At 33.9% G+C, this 24,452-nt stretch overlaps 1 protein-coding gene across 6 annotated transcripts in view; it reads right to left on the reverse strand.

The window, feature by feature from the left end:
• Positions 1-2,498: 2,498 nt before the first annotated feature.
• The window catches only part of CFAP69 (cilia and flagella associated protein 69), a 53,581-nt gene continuing 31,627 nt past the window's right edge, over positions 2,499-24,452 (reverse strand). For 5 of the 6 annotated variants that reach the window (XM_032484035.1, XM_032484034.1, XM_032484036.1 and 2 more), the window contains 10 exons: positions 23,020-23,138; positions 21,361-21,479; positions 13,258-13,339; positions 10,331-10,523; positions 9,109-9,246; positions 8,442-8,518; positions 7,054-7,251; positions 5,291-5,377; positions 3,978-4,082; positions 2,499-3,456 (listed from right to left, as the gene is read on the reverse strand). In XM_032484035.1, coding sequence (XP_032339926.1) covers positions 3,286-3,456; positions 3,978-4,082; positions 5,291-5,377; positions 7,054-7,251; positions 8,442-8,518; positions 9,109-9,246; positions 10,331-10,523; positions 13,258-13,339; positions 21,361-21,479; positions 23,020-23,138 — 1,289 coding nt within the window. In that variant the 3' untranslated portion in view covers positions 2,499-3,285. Of the gene's footprint in view, positions 3,457-3,977; positions 4,083-5,290; positions 5,378-6,965; positions 7,252-8,441; positions 8,519-9,108; positions 9,247-10,330; positions 10,524-13,257; positions 13,340-21,360; positions 21,480-23,019; positions 23,139-24,452 lie in introns of those variants that run through there. The other variant, XR_004321566.1, reaches the window with a different exon arrangement.

Here is a 24,452-nt window from a genome sequence, read left to right on the forward strand (position 1 = left end):
AGGAGCTTATTGGAGAATGTTATTAGAAATCAAGATCTGGGTAAGGGGTGTATCTATAGATTTTTGCATGATAGTACCAGGGCAGTACCTAGATGTCAGGGGCTGCCTTTTTCTTTCTCAGAAATCATCCTTGACATTTTCCTTGACTGTAAACTAAATGCAAAGCAATTATGAAACATGGTTGCCAACAAAACTAATGTAAGCTTAGGCTGTGTTGGAAGAAGTTGTGTAAAAATGAGAGGGACTACTTTTATTATATCCTCTATGTGTCCTGTTAAACCTGAAAATCTTTGTCCAGTTCCATTGGTCTCAGGATAGAGGAATAGTAACAAATTGCAGCACTTCAGAAGGGTCTGGCCAGATTCATAAAGTCTGGAATGATTAAATAAGAATGATTAAAGAAATTGGATATTTGACCCGAAAAGAAGTGGAGTGAACATCATTGTTTTTTCCTGAAGGCAGACTGAGGACCGGATGAACAAAAGTTATTCACCTATTTATTCACTGGTTTTCATCTAATATGAGCAAGCACTGGATAACAGGTCTAATCATTGAAGGAGCTCCCCTGTGCAGTGAAAATCTTCCTGAAGGGTGTTGAAACTGCTTTCATCTGTACTCACTAAACTCCTTTTTATTGTTTTGACTTTCTTTTCATTTAGTTTATTATCAGGAGTATGTTTGAGAGCTGAAATTTTGTCTCAACTGACTCATGAAAGGAAATATACTGTCCACCTTTCAGCCAGGCTGAGTGGGCGAGGCAGTACATCCCCTCAGGCTCAGGAGTGGTGTGGGAGCACAGGGTGTGAGGAGAGACAGACTTCTCAGTGTCATTGTCAGACAGAGGGACTGATTCACTGTCTCACTGCCTGGTGGCTGGAACTGTAATATGCAAACTTGGGTGCTGTCTACCAAGTGCAAGTGTCTGGATTAAACGTTACTACCCTCCATCCACCTACATCTCTTCCTCTGCTAAATGGCTGCTGGGTTATTGCCTGCCATATTTTACCTTTCCTCTTCCTCATGGGTAAGATATACAATGGCAAGGAAAAGGTTCACAGAAATCACAGACTGTTTTGACTGCAGTCAGTCCTTATCAGTCTGGAGGTACTGTATTACATTCAAAAAATTATCTTCAGCCAAGAAATATCAGTTCTATTCCTGTTAATGTAACATTTTATAAGCCTTACCACTTTAGAGAAGGTCTGTCACTGTTATGAAGTAAATACTTTAACATGTCCATGTTTAGCATTCCCTGTAGTGTTTTGTTGGCTGGACCTTCCCTTTGAGTTTAGGATTTTGCTGCATTTGCAGAAGTCAAGGTGAAGGCTGCCAGGAGATGAGGCCAACCTCACACTTATTCAATCACTTAATTTATTTACTGAGGAGTTGGTTACAACAATGAATGAGAAATGGTTTCTATCTTGTCTTAAGGGAGTTTAGAGTCTGAGGAAGGAACTTACAGTCTAAAAAATGGGGCAAACATTCTTTGCTCTTAGCCTTTAACACTTCATCTCAATTCTGTGTGTCTGAGATGTACCTGAAGTGTGTCTGGTGCTCCTGTATGGGTATCTCATGGTTCCATCTTCCTACCCACATCCATTCTTGTGTCTCAGTTACTCCCTTTTACATGTTATTTTTGTGCTTAGGGCTTCCTGGGAAGATGAGGAACAAATTATGCCTTCTACTGTCTTCTCGGGGTGGGGTGGGGTAATAAAGAAAGGGATTCAAGAGAGGACAGAGTTCACTGATAAGCTGGTGCATGTTATCTGCTCCTGTGAGCCACAAGGAGAGTGGGCAGCTGGGCCACGGTGAGAGGCTGCTGGCAACTCATTCTAATTAGAACAGTAACAACAACTGCAGTTTCTTCTCTCATTGCAGATGCTACTGTCCTCACAGTCGGGATCATGAAAAATTCCTGGAGGAATGTGAGTCGGGAGAGGAGGAGTCAGGAAAGGAGGGAGGAGAGAGCAGGAGAGGGTGGGGTGATGGAGCATTTGTTTTTCTGATAATAAAGGTGGATTCTATGCATGTCTTCCCAACTCTGCACTTAGTAGCACCATGTTGCTAGCTTGAAATTAGTCATAGTGGGAGTATTTATACCATGCAAATTGCCAAGCATTACAAATGAGGGCTTTTTTCCCTTGAAGAGCTGGTGGTTATACATTTAGCACCAGTATACTGCACCCGATAGGCCTAGAGTCTAGACTCAAATTCCATTGTATTTTCCTGTCTGAGAAAACAGGCTCTTGTCTCTCCCGGCCTTGGACATGAACTCAACTTTACAGCTTCCTGGGTGGATAAGGGGGTGGATGGGCATAGAGACAGGCTGTGGAAGCCTCATAGCAGCACACAGGGACACAGGCACTTTTCTCTACATTCAGCATTCAGGCATCTACCTCCTATTCTTTGGCAAGATCCTTCCACCACCGAAACTGTTTTCCCCCACTCTCCCTTTCCCTTCCCCATTAAAGAAGACAAGTAGCATTGGAGTTTGTTTCTATATTCCATCTGTACTTTTGTTTTTTATTTTTATTGTTTAGTTCATGACTAACATTTGCTTTTTGTAGGCGAGGTAACTTATTTTACTTTTACCAATATATTTGTTGCAAATGTTTTTGCTGCCCACTATTTATATATACTTATAATAACAATATCCTGATTCCTCATATCCATATGCTTTGGATGGTATTGGCCTGCTTCTGGCTCTGGGAGTAGACAGTCCTCAGATCTGGCCCAACTCATGGTGAATGGCTCAGGAGTGGGCATGTGGCCAATCAGGGGACCCAAGATGCAGAGACAATTGCAGAGACTGTTCAGATATAGGCATTTCTTCACTGGGTATCAACCTGGGAGAATATAATTCAGGACCTGCTAGGGAAGGAGAAGATCCTATTCACAAAGTTTTAGTCCCTGGATCCAACAATGCTTGCTTGTCATTTAATTACTAGATTTTATAGGCACAGAATGTGTAGAAGTTTTTTTTTTTTTTTCCCTCGGCTTAAACTACTTAGAGTAGCTCATGCCAGCCAAAAGAGTCTTAACTGATACAGTATGTTCTACAGTTTTCAGTTAAGAGAATTAGTAATCTTTAGAAAGAAATTGATGACAACTTTTCTCACAAGTGTATGTTGATATTTTCAATAAAAATAAATTATATGTGCTTGCTTTTATTTTTTAATAGTACTTTACTAAAATATTTATTCTAAAATATTTGCTTTACATTTGCATGTAAGATACATTTAACTAAAAATTATAAGAATTTATTTCAGAAAGTCTCTAGAGTATTTATGTGGGAACACTCTTCTTTGGCTCATCCACAGTTTTTACTGCTTTCACCCTCTGTAAGGCTCCTCCTCGAATAGGCAGTTTCTTAAGAGCAATATCTGTATCAGCCAGAGGTCCTCCCACTAATCGGGCAGGAGTGCTTTCCACTGTTACTACCCGACCAGAGGGAACCTACAAAGCAAAAGTAAATATTTAAGAATCCATTTACAAAAATTTTCAATAAGAGAAAAACCCATTCCTCCTTCAGCTAACTTTGGAAAAGACACAAAATATACATAGTAACTAGGAGGCAGTGTGGAATAATGGAAAGATAAAGTCTTTGGAGCCAAGAAAATGGGTTTGAATTCTACTTCTACTGCTTTCCAATCAGGGCCAAACATGTCCAGAAGAGGACAGCAGGAACACTGGAATATGGTCTTGGGTCTATTTGCCAGGCAAAGGAGGCAATGCACACTTTCTGTCAAAGAGATGTAGAGATATATTTTGAACAGTGTTTATAGTGTTTCTTGGGAATCCTAGAGGGCTAGGTCTGGTCTAAACCTGGACCAGGAAAGGGTAGAGATAAATATCCCTTACCTGTTTGAAATTTGACCAGCAAAAAGAACTATGAGACAAAACCCAATGGAAATAACATACTTTGGGGACTAAATTCAATACCTGCTAAGAAAAGTTATGGAGGAAAAAACTCTTACTGTTGTGTTAAGGCCTTTAATATCTGTCCAGTGAAATACTGCATTTGGAGGTTGCTTACTGCGTCTAGAGGATTCTATAGCTTTCTCCTGAAGTCGTTTTGCTTTCTGGAGATTTTTGAATTAGAAAGAAAATTAAAAATAAAATTAATTGCTATTAAAGCATCAACTATGGTACTTAACAAGGAAATATACAAAACACATTTGTGTCTGGCTTATAATTTATTAGTTAGCTCTAGAACCTGCATTTACTCATTTAGGCTAAGAAAATACTTATTAGCAAGTTATACCTTTTGTACTGAGCAGAAAACACCTGAAAGTGCTACTGAGATTTCCAGAGGTACTGTTCACATATGACCAAGGGATAAGGTAAGTCCTACAGAAATCAGGTTCAATTTTTTGCACATAATTGAATAAGCTACTAAATTTACAGCAGGTGATGCACGTTTTCAAATTATTTTGCATAAATTAAATACTAATTCAGTACACTTAAAAATTTCAAACATTCAGAATAATGTAAACTATATAATTTGCTGCAGTTACATTCAAACTCAATAGTTGAGGCACTAGAACAGGCGAAATTCAATGTAATAAATGACCTGCATAGAAGAGGCTATCTTAATATGATTCTACTATTTTTGTGGACTAACATAACATTTAACAATTTCATACCTAGAAGAATTGTGACATTATGTAAAAGTGTATCCCAAATATTAATGGAAAAGTTAGGAAAAAGTAATGAGATTTTGGAAATCTATGGTGCTGCTTAACATATTTAAGGTGAACAATTAGCATTATAAACTTTTTAGATTAGTTTCTAGCTTATAGCTGAAACAGGTAATCACATCTTTCCAAAGAGGTGTTTAGCCCAAATTCCCATTTAAGCATTGATATCATGTTTCTTTTGATGGTCACAGAGGGGAAACATCTTTGAGGGAGAGGGTAATACGGAGAGTTGTTTTTTGTGTCCTTCACTCTGCTTCTACTAGAAAAGACCAGTGAATAAGAAGGCTCAGAATGGAAAGTAGGAGCACATTTCTCCTGCTCATTCCTGACTGATTCTCATCTCTTTTATACTAACCAGGAATACCATCTTTGCTTCCTACTACTGAGCCAAGTGAAACTCAGAGTGGTATCTTATATAACTGTAAAAATGTGTAGTGTCAGTTACCATCCTAAATTGCAAATGAGGATCTAATAGTGTTGGTATTCCATGAAAGATCAACAGAAAAAGGTGAGTGAATATTTATTCCTGAAAAATTCTGTCAGATTAGGTATTTGTTGTGGATATCATAATATTAAAAAAAAAATCCTACCTTTAAAGTTTTAGCATTTGATGTTCTAGCCAAGAAATTTTCCCAGGATTTATTAGCCAGTTCTCTTTGCTTGTGTGTGGCTTGTATCTGAAATGAGAGCGATAATTAAGATTTCCAGTTTCTATGAAAGAATATTAAAGGGCTTGAATACTTGTATTTTGAGGGAAGACCTAGTTTTTGCCAACATGAATTTTAAGGCAAGCTAGCAAAAAGATTAGAGTTTAAACAACTTAAAAAACAAAAGTCTTAAAATGGAAAAAAAAAAATCCTTCCCTCACTATGTGGCTAAGGTTTGAACTGCTTCCCATGAAAAGTAACACAAAACTGTTTATAAAATATGAAAATAACAATATTATTCTCAGCAAGATGATTGTTTTAGATGATTATCACTTGTAAAGACAGTATATAATCCAGAACAAGCTACATAAATGACCCAACAGAAAATTCACAGGAGAAAATAGATTCCTGTTGCCACTTATAATAGTTCAAGCAAGATTATATTGATAAAAGTGCTCTAATTTCTGACTGTAGCAAGACAAGCAATTTTGTGAGAGTGCTGAGTTTCTTGTGGTGATGCAAACCAGGGAGGTAACTACTAACAAAATGCAAAGACTAGTTCTCAACAGGCTTACCCCTACATATATAATCAGAAGATATATGCCCTTGGTTAGTGTATAATATGCTATTAAGTTTAAATTATGAACCTTAGAGTATTTAATTAAACAACTGCTAAAAAGTGGGGTAAAAGCCGTGATAACTAGCAAAAAATAACCAACAAATCAACAATAGCTAGTCCATGAAGCAGAATCGGGCCTTTCAACAGAACTAGTGAGGCAGCAGAACTTCCAATATGGCTACCCACTTAGGAGCAAATAAGTGGGTTAAGTGATGGCATCCTTGCAATAAAAAATCTCACAAACAAAACTTTTGAGCCGGGAGGTGGCTAAGATGAAGAAGAAATTATAGGTGGATACTGAGGTCCACTAGACTGAAGATACAAACATTTAATAGTCTATGTGAGAAGATCAGGCAATAGAAAACACTTTGGGAATCTCCTTAAAGAGTTTTACATGTTTAATTTTAGTCATAAATGATCACCAAGCAGAAGCGAGGGGGATCCAAATCATCTCTGTGGACAAGTTCACTTAAATAGCCACTTAACCTATTTGGTCACTTCTGATATGTTCTGTTTCTTACCTGTGTAAAGCTTTAGGAAAATGGCTTATATCTTCCTGACAGGCTTTTTCTGATTAGCTAAAGTCAGAGACCAGATTTACAGAATGATCATAGTAAGTGCTTTCGCAGTGAGGTGAGGAGAATCTTGTCAGTATCCCTACGGTTATCACCAAGTGAAGGATGAGGGCCAATGTTCTCTATGAGGTGTTTTATATATATATATTCACAGAGATACACCATTTGTCTGAATTTGCAAAATGAAATATTTAACTAGATTACAATTTTTGAAACTCTGACCTTTCAGAAATGGAAAGGTCTGAGGTGTCTACCTTTTAAAATATAAGTCTGTAGAAATCAAATGATAATTCCATAAAACAGCATTGAGCATAGTAATTAAACTTCAAGCTCTTAACTCCATGTTTTCTTTAAAAATTGTACAAAGACACTGAAAGTAACAATAAAAGAAAATTATAAAATAACTAAGTCCTGAAACACTCACAAGTTAGGCAAATATATCCTGTGGATAACTTCAACTGGTTTATACATTAAAATTATTTTCTTATGCCTCAGTGGCATATGTGGCTTACTTTTGTATATACTTTTTGTTCATTTTGCACATCTTGGCATGCTTGGCTTTCAATCATCTCACTTTGCAGAGAAGCGACCATCTTTCCAATATTTTCTGATGCTGTTGTAATAGATTCCAAAATATTTTTGTCCATAGTGACTGGTCTTAACTTTTCTAACTTTATTTCTTCATATATTTCATTCCATATTTCTCCAGTCTGTTATAACAAAGTTTAAAAGAGTTTTTAAAAGTTAAATTAACCAAAAAAAAAAGATATAATTTTAGGTAGCCCAAAATTTATTTGGGTGGTCATTCCAAAGTTAACACTACTGAACCAGCTTTTCCTAACTTACCCCTTCGGAATAAGTTACATGCATTCGGAATGATTCAGGGCAACAATTACATTTGCGTAGTCAGGAGTAATTTAGCAAATATTTTTCAGTGATAAAGTATTCATAGACAAGGCTCCACTCCCTAAGTCTAGGTCTTTGCTATCATCACTGCCCCCTCCTTTATAGTCACTCTGTTTTCACAGCTACACAGATCGCTGCTTTAGTCTCATGCTCCTGAAGTACTGATGCTTTCTTTCCTAAAGCCCTGTTTGAAGGCTAGGTCAAGCTGAATTCATAGAACAGTGAATATGAGGATTCCTAGGACCCTAGAACCCACGCATCCTGAGAAATAGGGCCTTGTCCCTCACCTTCCAGCTAAGGCAATAATTGAATCTGAAACTCTTCACATGTTGGTTTCATCATGCTGTAGCTCCATCTCATATTCTGGGTTATCTGGAAATTACTGTACTTGAGTATGTTTAAATTTAGAGAAAAATTTATACATCCAGGATAAGGATAAAATTCAACCTTGTTTTCCTTTTTTAAATAGAGGTTTATTCATTTACAACATTAAAATACATAGTACCAATATTAGTAGAAGAGACTGTTTACTTGAAAAGACTTTTCTAAAATTTCAAAAGCATTTATTTACCAAAGAGTATATAATCAGCAAAGTAAGCAACCTAGGATCCTTTAATTGATACCTATATAATCATATAATCTAATGATAAAGTAATACCTTAATAAGTATTAATGATTTATTTTAATAAATAAAAATTCATTCAATTCTAGCTTATAATACCCTCTAAAGAGAAGGTATATTTTAAAGATTGTTAGTCCTCTATGACAGAAACATCCATCTTCTTTTATAAATTAATAGTTAGATGAAATCTTATCCCATGGAAAATACCCAATCAATTAACTGTATGTTCCTTAAATAGTGTCAGATGCAAAATGAAAAATAAAAAACTACACAGTACGTGGATGATTGCTTACAACTGTGAATGGATCTTTTATTTCCCAAAGGAGCTTTTGCTATACTAAATTTTAATAACAAGGTTAAGAAGGTACTCACTTTAAAATCAAGATATCTATGTATGATACAGAGAGTGACAAAATCTTCAGCAGATAGGCCAGGTAAATTTTCAAAATCTAAACAAAGTTTATAAAGAGAGAATTAATTTAACAGAGCGAATGATTCCAAAAGGCATATATCTATTATTTTAAAAAATGCAAATGATTACTTTTGATTTCATCCTGATTTATGAAAAAGTTACTTCTTTGAGCTCTGGTTTCCCCCTATAACAAACCTCTGCCAGGTCATCCTTGTCTAGTCTTTAGAAGAGGAATACTTTCTGTGCTGTGGTCAGACCATGATACTATATTTTTATAATGTGAAGAATGAGGACTCTTTCCTTAATAAGAAGCATGGACTTCAAAAAATCTCAAGTGATTCAGAATTCTAGTGTTTAAGCCTCATCATAGAAACTAACTGCCTTTAATCCTGGTTGCACTCTGGAATTGCCTAGGGAGCTTAAAAATACAGGTGCCTGTGCTCCAAACCCAGAGGTCAAGCGTGTAGCCTGAGCATTGGGATAACAATGGAATATGCATTTATCTGTATAAAAGGAAATTTTGTTCACCACGCTTGAAAAGTGGATTCCAAAACAAAATCAGTTCTCAACATTCAGCAAAAAAGAGAGCAAATTCACTCTTAACGAATTTCACAAATATCTTCTTACCGAGTTTGCCCAACACAGCATAAATTTTTGCTCTGATATTCTCAGCAACATCCATAACTGCAATGGTTGGGCAGTTAGCAGGCAGTGGTGTGATTTTTTGCTTTTCTTGAAAACTGGTAAATAGAGGTTTCTTTGTATCTAATCATTGGATATCATGAAAATATAGAAGGGACAGATAAAAACTGTAGTAAATTAATACACAATTTTAAGATTTTAGTCTAGATATCATAAAATATATAAAAATATTGTAACAGTAAAATAGTGCTTTGTATATGGTTACTGTTTTAAAAGCATAAGTAATCAATAATTTGTTCCACATTCTGTTGCAAAACTTAAAGCTTTTATTTTTATTATTTATGTAAAACATAAAAATTTCACAAAATTACTTTTAAAAGTGAAACTTTTATGTAAAAGACTTTTCTAATTTTGAGATCCAGAAACTGAACAATGTCAGTTTAACAATGATGTAATCTCTCCTGCTTTTGGTTTCTATATATTATGCTATAAATATAAAACTGTTTTATGATGCTGTAGATCAAAAGTTAGAAATAATAAATATGGATTGAAGATAGAAATCATTAGAAGTTAAAGAGGAAGTATTTTCACTTAAAAATAAGTAATACTAACAATTAGATGAAACTAATTAGATTACTAACATTAGATAAAACTATAATAAGAATCGTTATAAGTTTAGAAAATGTAATGTAGCATTATAGAATAGATAAATGAACTATAAATTCGTACTGTAAACTTCATTCATTTAGAATCTAGTAATTAAAATTTATGAACATTTGATTTTTAGTTAGAAAATTTTTTCATATAAAAAGTAAATAATATATAAATATGAATCAATAGAAATATATAAAATACTATAAAATTGTTTTTAAGCACTCTATATCCCAAATTTTTTAGACATGAAATATTACTGAATATACTTGTAAAAGCAGGTAACCCAAAGAAAGTTCTTTAGCAAGTACTGTTAGGTTTTTCTTCAAGTGAAAAATATAATCAGATACTATTTCCTGAAAATATTCTATAAAAATATGAACCTGATACTAATTTACTTAGTTTTCTTCCAATCATTCAGAATTTATGATAGCAACTTCTGCAAACCTCTGTGAAAAGAACTTTACAAAGAAATGGAAGTCTTCATATTTTTCTAACATTTCTTTTTAAAAATATGGACCTAATTGCTTCTCTGAACAATTACAAATACACTTACCAATGATCTTCCCATGTTTATCACGTTTTACTCCTAGTTCTTTTTCTTCCTTTCTCCACAACTTAATTAAAAGACTAGCAGCTGTCTGGTCCTTCTTCCCTCGCCAAGCATTGACATGAGCCGCAGTTTTGGGATTATCACAAAATTCAACCATTATTCCAAGTATTAGGTTACAGAATTTTTGGGGGTTCAACTTTACAAGCAAACAGAAAAAGAAAAAAGTTGCAATAAATATTTAAGAATTACTGTCTTATAAAAAGAGAAACATTTGTATTAATCAGTATGTTTTCTTTAAATTTGATTGCCTTATAAAATCAGACTATTAAGTATGATTTGTGACAATCTCCTGTTAAAATAGATACCATTGTAATGAGTCCATTTTCAAAAATTTTTAAGAAAGGAAAAGAGTCAATATAATTCCTATGTAGTCATAAACATAAGTCATCAACAAAAATGTAACTGATTTAGCTAAGTAGGAAAAAAGGAGATTGTAAAAGTAAGTGAAAACGTTCATTTTAAGTGGAGCAAGGTCAATGGTGCTATGCATAGGACACTGTAATTACAGGATCATTCCAATTTATATGCTTTATTGAAGTTTGTAAAAAGACTCATCCTAGCTAGAACCTCGTTGTTATGAAGATAACTGACGGTAACTGCAAGTGGCAGTCACATATGAAAATAAATCAAAATAAGGTGTAATCTTTGTATTTTGAAACTCAGCATCCATAAAAGAGTATTTAACCACTTAAAAATTATCTTAAGAATATTTCCTCTGTTTTGCTACAAATAATTTTCAGCAAACCAAAATTTAGGTATAGTAAAGTTCATCCCAAGCAGTATTTTTGGTTGATTAACTCTCTTACCGTGTACTGCTAATAGAATATAGCAAAGGAAACATGTAACCATGTTGTCTGGATTGCCAACATTATCAGTTTCCTCTTTCATTAAATGAAGGGTAATAATATTACCTACTTAAGAGAATTATTAAGATGAGTTATATGAGACTGCTTGTCACATAGTAAGCTCTCAATAGTATTTAACCTTTATGAGCAATTATCATTGCACACTGAATAAATATTTTAACAGATTGTATTAAGCAGAACTTTCAATCAAGTGAGTTTTTTTATTCCTATATTTTACTTTCCGGAGAAACAGGGAAATGTCAAGGGCTGAAGTTTATATAGAAACTTCATTAAAGAAGATTTATAATTTGTAATTAACTTGATTGGTTTAACCCACATTAAGCACAGTCTAATAATTACATTCATAACAATAGAAAACACGTAGCAAAAATATGTATCAGGAACTATTCTGACTAATGCACGTATATGTACACATACATACACATAAGCACTTATATAATCCTCCCAACAGTTCATGAGGTAGAGTGTTGTTACCTCTGTTTTATAGTTGAAGAAACTAATGACAGAATGTTAAATAATCTGTCAGAGTTATACAGCTAACAAGTATTGGAGGCCTTAATCAGACTGAGTCCAGCCTATGCTCACAACCACTGTGCTATATGGCTTCTCCTACCAGTCTTCATGCCTTTCCATCAAAGAAACCATAATGGTGAAGGCGAGTGAGAAATGTCTTTGAGGTCTTCTATATAATATTAAATATTAACATACAATTTAATTACTTAATATATACATGCCTAATATAATTCCTCACTTCCAAATCTTAAGTAGAACCAAGATTCCAGGAAGATATGCCACATTAATTTTGTAGCTTTGAGAATCCCCTGACACATGACCATGTGGCTCTGGGCATACTTGTACTCTAGTCAGAGAGGCATGGTGAGCTATATGTCAATTAGGATTACATAAGTAGAGCTATACATACATCCTTTTCTATTATGTTCAATTTTCTGAATTTTCAAAGGGTTTCTGGTTATAACTCATTCAAGGTGGATTATTTTGATTATTATTATTATTGTTTACCTATTTTTTGCTTGTGTTTTCCATCTATTGAGTTTGCTCTCTTATCTCTAGTGTCAACTAATTTTCTTTCAGAGAAATAAAAGGACACAAATAAGTTTAGTACCTTTGCTAAATCAAAGTAGTCTATTATTTTGTTAATAAAAATTAAGAATGGTGGCAATCACAGGCAGTGCCATAGCTAGAAGTCTGCATGAGATTATCTCCCAAAGTTTTACTGAAACAAAAGTATTTTTCTCCCACATCATCTTGACTATGGACCCACTTAGAATTGAAGCTAGAATGGGGTTACTTTAAGGATAAATGAGGGTCTTTGCCATTCTTCTCAGCTGCCTTCCTGGAAGGCTTAGTACGCTCACTCCTGCTCATTCTGTAAAACGGCCTGTGACACACTAAGTTCTTCACATTGCCTACAAACTACAGTTTTTAAAAAATGCTGACCTTTGTCTAATGTGGCCTTTAACATTTATTTATTTATCTATTTATTTATTTATTGTGATACTCCTTTTATTTATTTATTTATTAAAACAACTTTATTGTGGTACAATTTCTGTTTGGTAAACTATACATAGTTCAGATGTACAATTTGATGAGTTTTGATAGATATATATACCTATGGGCCCTTAACTTTTAATACTGAGAGAAGAAGCTAGAAGTTATTAACAAATGATTGTTGATTTTGGAATAATCTAGCTGTTTCTTTAAAGTTTGGTGGGAAAAAGAAACAACAACCATGGAATAAATTCTCTGCTGTCATGTGTTTGAGAACACTGACCTAAGTAAACCGTTGTTTTACTGGAGGAACTTTCAGAGTCACTTCTTTGCCAATGCCTATTATGAATCTCCAGGAGGGATTTTTGTTTAAAACAAACATTTGAACACTATTTAGGGGCATAGTTAATCACAGAGTAGTGTTCTCTTATACTCAGTTTGGAAAGAGTTAATAAAGACTTTTTTTAAAAAAACAATTGTTGAAATTATACTTACTGCCAATAAATCCAAAAGGAGAAAAATGCCTTCTTTTTCAAGAAAGTATTCCTCCAAGGGGTAACATCCTAAAATACAGCACCTTAAATAAAAAGGAAGTTACTCATTTAACAAGGATTTATTGTTAAATTCAGTTTGTGAGTTTATTTTTATCAGAAAATCTTTTCAAAGAATATTTTTTCTTTATTTCCTTAAATCAAGAAGTTAATTTTCTTGCTTTAAAAATTGGACTTTGAAGAGACTTTGCCAGTGTAAATTTCAACTATTTTTAAACTAATATCAATTAATTATTTTCATAACTATATTTCTTTTCTGTAGATGTAACGTTCTCCTTTGCTTTCATATTAATTATTCTTAAAAGTCTCCTCTGGTTGCTGTAATAACTATTTCTTCATGGTTTATCCATTTACTGTCTCTTTCACAGTGCTGGGATGCCTCAAACATTTGATGATTTTTAATTACATCTTATCTTTGCATGTGAGATTATTTGTTGAAGTGCCTCCTGCTTAGGCCTATGCGGCTCATATGAAGTGAGGGACTGAAACTGCCGCCAGAGCTGCTTTCACTGTTTTCCTGGGTCGGGGATAGATGTGGGTGACAAGGCTATTGGTGGTGGTGGTAAAGAGTAGTAGAGCCTAATCTCCCCCAAGTCCTCCCAGGCATTGCAAGCCTGCTGGGGTCAACCTGTATCCCTTTCCTATTTAACATGGCTTTTATTTATTTACTTACTTATTTATGTATTTACTTACTTACTTATTTATGATTCAATAATATGATAATTATTTCATATGGTTTCCTCTTGAAAAAAAGAGACCCTTGTTTCTGCTGGCTGATTTGTGATGGTGGTTGCATGTGGTGGTGGTTGTGAGGGTTGGCACATAAAGGCCATCCACTACGCCCCTCTCGCTCAGGTGGTTATAGGTCTTACCACCTCTGAGTATGAATCACTTATTTTGTTCTCACTTTTGAGGTAGTACCCTATGATGCCTATTATGGGCTGCCTTTTGCCTCTTTAATTCACAATTACAACAAGAGACAATATAGAACATCCTTCTCTGTTTGGAAAGTAAACAGTATACTTCTAACTTAGCCAAAAATTGGAAAGAAAATCAGAATGAGAACTAGAAAATAGTTTGGACTCAATGATAATAAAAATAGAAATAATAATGCACATAAATTAATTCTTTGAAAAGACTAATACTATTGATCAACTCCTAGTGAAACCTATCAAGGAAAAAGAGAGAAGATAGAAATGACTAAAACCAAGAAAGAAAAAGAAGGCATTACTTTGTACCATACAGACATTAAAAATCCTAAGAAGATATTACAAACAACCATATGACAGTAAATGTGAAAATCTAGACAAAATATATGAGTTCCTAGAAAAAGACATCTTACAAGAACCTACACAAAAAGAAATAGAAAATTTTAATTTGACATATACATATTAAATGAAATCTATGCTTCAGAACCTTTCTATAGAGAAAACCCCAGGCACAGATGACTTAATTGGTGAATTCTAGTAATTATTTACAAAAGATACAATAACAGTCTTACACAAGAGCTTTCTAGAGAACATGAAAAGAAGGAATACTTAACTTGTTTTATGAGGTAATAATGAGCTAGATACTAAAACCATTCATGGAATGTTCCTAAAAAGGAAAATTAAACTCACATCAACATGGTATCCACCCCCTAATCTAAAAATATTAGCTAACTGAATCCAGCAACACAGAAAAAGAAATAATACACCATAACCAGGTAAGGTTTATTCAAGGAATACAATGTGATATACCATTAACAAAGGGAAACAATTCATGACATCTCGATAGAAGAAAAACTGATAAAGTTTAAAGTTCTTTCATGATACAAATGAATAGTAGATAGAGAACTTCCCTCAGTTTAAATTTCTAAGGAAAAAGACCAGATGCCTGATGTCACCAATTAAACACTGACCTTATTTATTACTTATCTCTTATCAGGGATTTGAAGTTGTGCTGTAATAAAAGACACATAAAACCATTTATCTTTATCTTAGTATAATTGTGAGATATTAAGAAGGGGTAAAACATGAAGTCATTTTCTGCAATAATCACTGAATCACAATATACTAATAGATAGTAAGCGAGCTACTCATTAATATTCATCTCTGAATTTTTTACTATGCTTAATAGAGCACTTTGGTCAATAGGAATTTGCTGTTGAAACTTAAGATCAGGCTATCATGTTATCACTATATGCCTCTCTTCTCTCCAATAAAAAAGAAACTAGATAGTTGATTAGTCCTATTGCCTATGTGTATCTGGGAGAGAGCTGAGTGAGTATTCCAGCTTTCTATACAAACAGAATTTGCAGTGGCTAAATCCAGCTACTTGATCTTATGGAAAGTACTATTCATCAGTTTCTACCCCGGCTCCCCAAGTTTGTTGAGGTATAATTAAAATTTAAATATCTGCCTATAATTAATGTATATGATTTGGTGAGTTTGGACATACGTATATACTTGTGTTACTGTCACCACAGTCTCAGTAATAAAAATGTCCATCACCTCTAAAAGTTTCCTTATATCCCTTGGTTTTTTTTTTTTTTTTTTTTTTTTGTATTAAGAACATTGGACTTGAGATCCACCCACTTAACAAATTTTTAAATACATTATACTTCATTGCTAACAGTAGCCACTATGTTGTAGAGTAGATCTATGAGCAATATGCCATACTGCAGATCTCTGGAACTTACTAATCTTGTATAATAGTAACTTTATATCTATTAAACAACTCCTCATGCCTTCTTCAGTCCATCATTCTACTGTCTACATACTATTGTTTGCGTCTACACTTTTGACTATTTTAGATACTTCGAATGAGAGAAATCATGTATAAGAGATATCCTGTGAATGACTTATTTCACTTCGCATTATGCCTTCTAGGCCCATGCATGTTGTGACAGATGGTAAGATTTCCTTCTTTTTTTTAAAGCCAGGTAATATTCCATTGTATGTATATTCCACATTTTCTTTATTCATTCATATGTTGATGGACATTTGAGTTGTTTCCCTACCTTGGTTATTGTGAATAATGCTGCAGTGAACATAGGAATGCAGCTCTCTCTTAAGATACTTTGGATATATACCCAGGAGTGAGACTGTTAGATCATATGGTAGTTCTATTTTTATTTTGAGGAATCTCCATACTGTTTTCTGTAGTGGCTATGCCACTGTCTTTCACCTCTTAGTTATGTTTATTTCTAAGTATTTTATTCTTTTTGGTGCCATTGCAAATGTGATTGTTTTCCTAATTTCCTTTTTAAAAATAGTTCATTAATGGTGCATAGAAATGCAACTGATTTTGGTATGTTAATTTTATATCCTGCAACTTTACTGAATTCACTTATTAGTTCTATTAGTTTTTTGGTGGAGTCTTCAGAGTTTTCTATCATGTCATCTGCAAACAAAGATAACTTTACTTCTTCCTTTCTGATTTGGATGCCTTTTATTTCTTTTTCTTGCCTAACCGCTCTGGCTAAGACTTACAGTACTGTGTTGAGTAGAAGTGGTGACAGTGGGCATCCTTGCCTTGTATAGATCTTAGAGGAAACAGCTTTCAGCTTTTCACCATGCAGTATGATATTAGCTGTGGGTTTTTCATATATAGCCTTTATATGTTGTGGTAAATTCCTTCTCTACCTAATTTATTGAGAGTTTTTTTAATCATGAAAGGATGTTGAATTTTGTCAAATGCTTTTTCTGCATATATTGAAGTAATTATGTGATTTTTGTCCTTCCATTAATGTGGTTTATCACACTGATTGATATGCATATATTGAAATTTTCTTGTATCCCAGGGATAAATCCCACTAGGTCATGGTGTATAATCTTTTTAATGTGCTGTTGAATTCAGTTTGCTAATATTTTCTAGAGAAGTTTTGTTTCCACATACATCAGGGATATTGCTCTGTAGTTCTTTTTTTATAATGTCTTTGGCTTTGTTATTATGGTGATGCTGACTTCATAAAATGAGTTTAGAAGTATTCCCTGTTTTCCTATCTTTTGGAAGTTTAAGAAGGATTGGTATTAATTCTTCTTTAAAGTTTTGGTAAAAATCACACGTGAAGATCTCTGGACCTAGGCTTTTTTGGTTGGGAGATTTTGGATTACTGATTCAATCTCCTTATTGTTATTGGTCTGTTCAGGCTTTCTATTTCCTCTTGACTCATTCTTAGTAGATTGTATGTTTCTAGGAATCATCCAATATCTTCTATGTTGTCCAATTTGTTGGTATATAGTTCTAATAGTCCTTTATGATTTTTTTTCTGTGGTATCTGTTGTGATGTCTTCTTTCATTTACGATTTTATTTCAGTCTTCTCTTTTTCTTAGTCTAGCCAAAAATTTGTTGATTTTCAAGAAACTTCTGTTATCTTTTCAAAAGCCAACTCTTAGTTTTGTTGATTTTTTTTTCTATTCTCTATTTCATTTATTTTTGCATAATCTTTATCATTTTCTTTCTTCTGCTAACTTTGGGCTTAGTTTGTTCTTCATTGTGTAGTTCCCTGAGGTATAAAGTTAGGTTGTTTGATGCTCTTTTTTTCTAACATAGGATTTATCACTATAAACTTCCCTCTTAATACTGCTTTTGCTTTATCACATAAGTTTAGATATACAACATTTTAGTGTTTTCTTTTTAGTTTGTCTTGAGAAATTTTCTAATTTCCCTTTTGTTTTTGTCTTTGACCCAATGGTTGTTCAAGAGTGTATTGTTTAATTTCCATGCATCTGTGTGTTTTCCTGGTTTCCTTTTGTTACTGATTTCTGGTTATATTCCATTGTGGTCAGAAAGGAATAACTTCAATCTGCTTAATTTGTAAGACTTTTTTTGTGATCTTGCATGTGATCTACCCTAGAGAATGCTTCATGTTTGCTTGTAAAAAAACAGCCCTGTGTCTCCTCTCAAAACTACTATAAATACTTCACTTCTGGCCACCAAATTTGTAGGTTTTTCCTACACCAACTAATTCTCAGGTTCTCTTTGGACATCAACTGAGTGTCCTACAGTTTAATTCAGTTCTGAAATTATCTACCTGAGTTAGCAGATCACAGGTTAAGGGCTTAGTCCCTTAGGACTGTGCTGCTCCCCGCTACCCTCAACCTTAGATTCCAGTTCAGGTTGTCACCTGTGCTTCTGACCAACCAGATATAGAAAAGTTCATAGAACTCAGGAAAACAGTTTACTTACTAGATTACCAGTCTATTATAAAATGATACAACTTGGGGACAGCCTGATGGAAAAGATGCACAGGGCAAGGTGTATGGGGAAGGGGCATCAAGCTTCTGTGCCCTCTCTCAGTACCTCTGTATGTTCACCAACCTGGAAGCACTCTTCAATCTCATAGTTTAGGATTTTTATGGAGGCTTCATTATGCAGGCATGACTGATTATCGTTGGCAATTGGTTAAACTAAACCTTCAGCTTCTCTCCCCTCTGTGGAGGTTGATGGTAGATCTCAAAAGTTACAACCCCTTAATTAACCATATAGTTAGTGCTCCTGGCAACCAGCCCTATATCCTGTGGTTATCTAGGGGCTTTCCAAAAATCACCTCATTAACATAAATTCAGATATATTGAAAGGGACTTGTTATAAATAACAAAAGACATTACTTTCATCTGTATTATTGCAAAGCTATTACAGGAACTGAGAATAAAAGACCAAATACTATAACAAAAGATGTTCCCATTGTTCTCACTGATTAAGAAATTACAAGAATTTTAGGAGCTCTATACTAGGAATGGACCAAATATATATTTCTTATTATAAATCACAATGTTACAGTGCTTGAAAAAATGTGCATTCTGCTATTATTGGGTAGAATATTCTACATGCATTTATTAGGTTCATTTGGTCTAGGGTCTTAAGAGTTTTTATTTAATAAATGCGTTGTAGTGTGGCTCTCATGAATTACACCTAAATAGAACAAAAGAAATGTGTTAAGTGTTAATGATACATGAAACTCAAGTATTTTTCTCCAAAACTTCATAAATTAATGGTAAGAAAAGCAGTTTTCTGTCCCCGCTTAGGAATGTTAAAAACTTTGGAAAACAATATTGATTAGGAAATACCTAATCAATTGGTTTCCAGTTCCATAAAGATAAGATGAAGAAAGAATTCAACAGTCTTCCATACGAATGGCCAATAGACACATGAAAAAATGCTCAGTATCACTAATTATCAGAGAAATGCAAATCAAACTACAATGAGGTACCACCTCACACCAGTTAGAATGGCCATCATTCAAAAATCCACAAATGATAAATGCTGGAAAGGGTGTGAAGAAAAGGGAACCCTCCTACACTGTTGATAGGATGCAGTATGGTGCAGCCATTGTGGAAAACAGTATGGAGATTCCTCAAAAGACTAAAAATACACTTACCATATGATCCAGCAATCCCATTCCTGGGCATATATGCAGAGGGACCCTTAATTCAAGAAGACACCTGCACCCCAATGTTCACAGCAGCACTATTTACAATAGCCAAGACATGGAAACAACCTTAATGTCCATCGACAGATGACTGGATAAAGAAGCTGTAGTATATTTATACAATGGAATACTACTCAGCTATAAAAAATAATAAAATAATGCCATTTGCAGCAACATGGATGTCCCTGGAGAATGTCATTCTAAGTGAAATAAGCCAGAAAGAGAAAAAAATACCATACGATACCACTCATATGCAGAATCTAAAAAAAAAGACAAATGAACTTATTTATAAAACACAAACAGACTCACAGAAATAGAAAACAAACTTATGGTTACCAGGGGGTAAGGGGATGGGAAGGGATAAATTGTGGGAAGGGATAAATTAGGAGTTTGAGATTTGCAGATACTGGTATATATAGAATAGATAAACAAGTTTATACTGTATAGTACAGGGAACTATATTCAATATCTTGTAGTAGCTTACGGTGAAAAAGAATATGAAAACAAATATATGTATATTCATGAAGGACTGAAGCATTGTGCTATACACCAGAAATTGACACAGCATTGTAAACTGACTATACTGCAATTTTAAAAAAGTAAAAAAAAAAAGGCAATAGTGTTCAAGTAGAAGAAGAATACTGCATGAGTAATAGTAAATGCTTGTGTTTTCCAAGACCAGGCCAAAATGGAATAGGTTCAAATCACAAAAACAAAGAATGAGACCAAGTCTTGGGAAACAGTGGCTGTAGATCTCAACGTGGGTAATCTAGAATGGCTACTCTGATTTTGTTGATAAGGAAAATGGAGAACCAGGCATCCAAGTGGCTCCTAAGGATGGGCTGAAGCTGGGATCTGGCCTTTCCTTACGTAAAGCTGCCAAAAAGGCTTTGGGAACTGTCAACAGAGCTACAGAAAAGTCAGTAAAGACGAATGAAACTCTCAAACAGAAACAGACAACCTTCTCTACCAAAAAGATGACTGAGAAGACCATTAAAGCAAAAACCTCTGTTCCTGCTTCAGATGACAGCAATCCAGAAATAGAAAAATTCTTTCCCTTCAACCTGCTAGATTTTGAGAGTTTCGACCTGCCTAAGGAGCACCGGATTGCACAGCTCCCCTTGAATGGAGTATTTCTCGTGATCCTCGATGAGGAAGGGCACCATGAATAGCTGTGACACCTGGGTCCCTCTTCGCCTCTGAAGATGCCTCTTCCACTTTGAGAATCTAATCTGTTGCGGTCTCCCCCAAGAATTCCTGTTGACCCTGGATGTTGAATGCCACCTGTTTGCTATGACTTAGATATTTAAATTTCTTAGCACTTTATAGTTCAAGGGTATGTATTAATAGTTTGTATTAATAAAGCTGTTCTTTGTTTAACAGACTCAAAAATCCAAAAAAAACAAGGATTTAAGTTTAGACACAGGAATGGTTTTCTATATTTGAGTGATGCACAAGACTACTTTCCAAAGGATGTTGGTAAAAATTTCATTTCTAGACTGTTGAAAGGAAAAAGGCTTATCTTTCTAATGTAATTTTGAGGGAAGAAAATTGGCATACATAGCTACATACATACAGGGGTAATTTTCTTTTACTGTGAATCTATCTAACTTGGGTACAGTAATACTCACCAAATGCTGTCCAGTGTACTAAAAAGGAGTACATTATAGCCTAATCCACTCTGTAACTTCTTGGGGTCTGTTTTCATTACATGAAGAATTATATCCACTCCTTCAGTTCCAAAAATTTCCTAAGAGATTTATTTAAAATTATTTCTTGAAATAAATAATATTTTTCTTTCCCATTTGTTCCTGTCCCCTAAAACTTTCTACCAGATAAATACAACATTGTTAGGAAAACAGTACTGTAATACAAATTCTTTCTTCAAATTTGTGCTCAATTGTTTTCAGGGATTTCAGACAAATTACTGTAAATAATCTTAAGAGAGGACATCAGTCAATATATAGCTTAATGTCCCTTTATTTTTTTCCCTTTCTCTTTCTGGAAAAAAAAAAAAAAACTGTAAGACTTGTCCCATGGTTTTCTTCCATGTTATAATGAATGTAGTCTAACATCATGCCATATGAGTACTAGATAGCAATAAGTAATTTAGGAGGTTTAAAATTCTATCATGGAAGATTTTCTAATGTTTCCAAGAGAGAAATAAATATATAAGTGGTAGTTAGAACCTTTAATAATTCATATTAAGTTATTACCAATTAATATTTGTCCCTTACCAGGAACTTTTTTCATTGCCTTGTTTTTCAGTTCTGGTTCCCTTATGTAAGCAAGAGTATAAGTATTTTTCCAGAAGAACACAGGCACAGGGTTGGACAATATGAGAAGTTGCACCAAAGCTCGGAGCTAAGTATGCATTTACTGTTCTTGTTCCCTCTCCATAAAATCACTCTATTGAAATCTTCATAATTTCCTATTTTTATCTTTCCAAATCTATGTCTTGCAGTTTAAGTTATCCAGAGTTTTTGCTATGGCATTAAAAAGATCAAAGGGAATTAAGCTCTTTTTCTAACTTTTAGTTTTAGATATGAATCTAATTCAAACCCAAAACAGCATTTATAATGTATAACCACTTTGGAAAACTATTTGCCAGATTCTCCAAAACATACACCTACCTTATGACCCATCATTTGCACTCCTAGGTATTTATCCAAGAGAAATGAAAGCATTATGTCCACAAAAAGACTAGTAAAGGAATGTTTATTAAAGCTTTAAACATAATGGTTTCAAGTGGAACCAACCAAAGTGTTTGTCAGTAGCAGAATGGAGAAACAAATTTTGATATATTCATACAATGAAATACTATTCGGCAATAAAAATGATGAATTATTGATGCATAAAAAATGGATGTATTTCAGAAATATGGTGCTGGATGACAGAAACCAGAAATAATAGAGTAAATAATTACGTGATTCCATTCATATAAAGGTAAAGAATAGGCAAAACTAATTTATGAGAATAGAAATCAGAATAGTGGCTACCTGTGGGCAAGTCGGGGTGTGGCTGCTAAGAGGAATGAAAGTAATTTTACAGGAAGATAAAAATACTCAATATTTTAACTGAGATATTAGTTAAATGGGTGTATATATTTGTCAAAACCTACTGAACCATATACTTAAGATCAATATACTTTTCTGTACATAATTATGATCTAATTATAAAAAGAATATTAAAGTAAATCTTCAGAAAATTAAAAAACACCATTTATGGACATTTACTAAGAAAAAGTTCAGAATGTTATGTGATTGAGAGAGCAAAACTTTGATACATACCTTCCTGGGAATATGATGTTCACAAAGACCAGATAAAATAAGTAATATATCAGATTGAATTTCCAAAAGAATGGCCTCTTCCTTGTCATTGTACTTGCTTATTGTATTTTTAAAGATTCCTGATTTGAAAAAAATTTTAAAGAATGTAAAGTTATTGGGCATTGAATTTTTACTTTGATCAATAACTGTTCTGAAATTCCTTCTTATAAAATTTCAACTGAAAATATATATATTATATAAAATAGTTAATAATAATATATTAAAAGGGGCTGTTATCATGGCATGGTTACCTAGAGGCTGTAGACAGATGATAAATGGGTTCTTTGAGCCATCAGTACAATCAGTAGCTCCATATATATATATATATAGAATTTCTAGTACAGAATTAATGGATTATCTAGTACAGAATTAATGGAGTATAAAGAAAAGGGAACCTCTTACACTGTTGATGGGACTGTAAATTGGTGCAGCCACTATGAAGAACAGCATGGAGTTTCTTTAAAAAAACTAAAAATAGAGTTGTTATATGATCCAGCAATCCCACTCCTGGGCATATATCCAGAAAAGATGAAAACTCTAATTTGAAGATACATGCACCCCAATATTCATAGCAGTACTGGCTACAACAGCCAAGACATGGAAGCAACCTAAATGCCCGTTGACAGATGACTGGATAAAGAAGATGTGGTACATGTACGCAATGGAATACTACTCAGCCATTAAAAAGAATGAAATAATGCCACTTGTAGCAACATGGATGGATCTGGAGATTATTATAATAAGTGAAATAAATCAGACAGAGAAAGACAAATATCATATGATATCACTTATATATGGAATCTAAAAATGATACAAATGAACTTATTTACATAACAGAAATAGACTCACAGGCATAGAAAACAAATTATGGTAATCAAAGGGGGAAAAAGGGATGGAGGGATAAATTAGGAGTTTGGGATTAACATATACACACCACTATATATAAAATAGATAACCAGCAAGGTCCTACTGTTCAGCACAAGGAACTATATTCAATATCTTCTAATAACCTATAGCAGAAAAAATCTGAAAAAGAATAGATTTATATATATATATATAGCTAAATCACTTTGCTGCACACCTGAAACTAACATAACATTGTAAATCCACTATACTTCAATTTTTTAAAGTCAAGAAAAAAGAATGGAATGTCATTAAAAGATTCCCTAACAACCTGATACTTTATCCAGCAAACAAAGCTGTTTAAAAATACACAGTTTCACGAGGCAGAGATGTGTGCCTTTGTAAACACATGACCAAAATGCCTGATCATAGCTTGCTTCATCTCTTCTCCTCATGGTTAACAGGATCAATTTTAGGCAAAGGTGGAAGACATGTCTAAGTACATTTTCTATTCCTGTTACTTCTTTCTGCATCCTCTCCTTATGGCTACC

The sequence above is a fragment of the Camelus ferus genome, chromosome 7 (genome assembly GCF_009834535.1).
Source record: "Camelus ferus isolate YT-003-E chromosome 7, BCGSAC_Cfer_1.0, whole genome shotgun sequence".
Lineage (NCBI taxonomy): Eukaryota > Metazoa > Chordata > Mammalia > Artiodactyla > Camelidae > Camelus > Camelus ferus.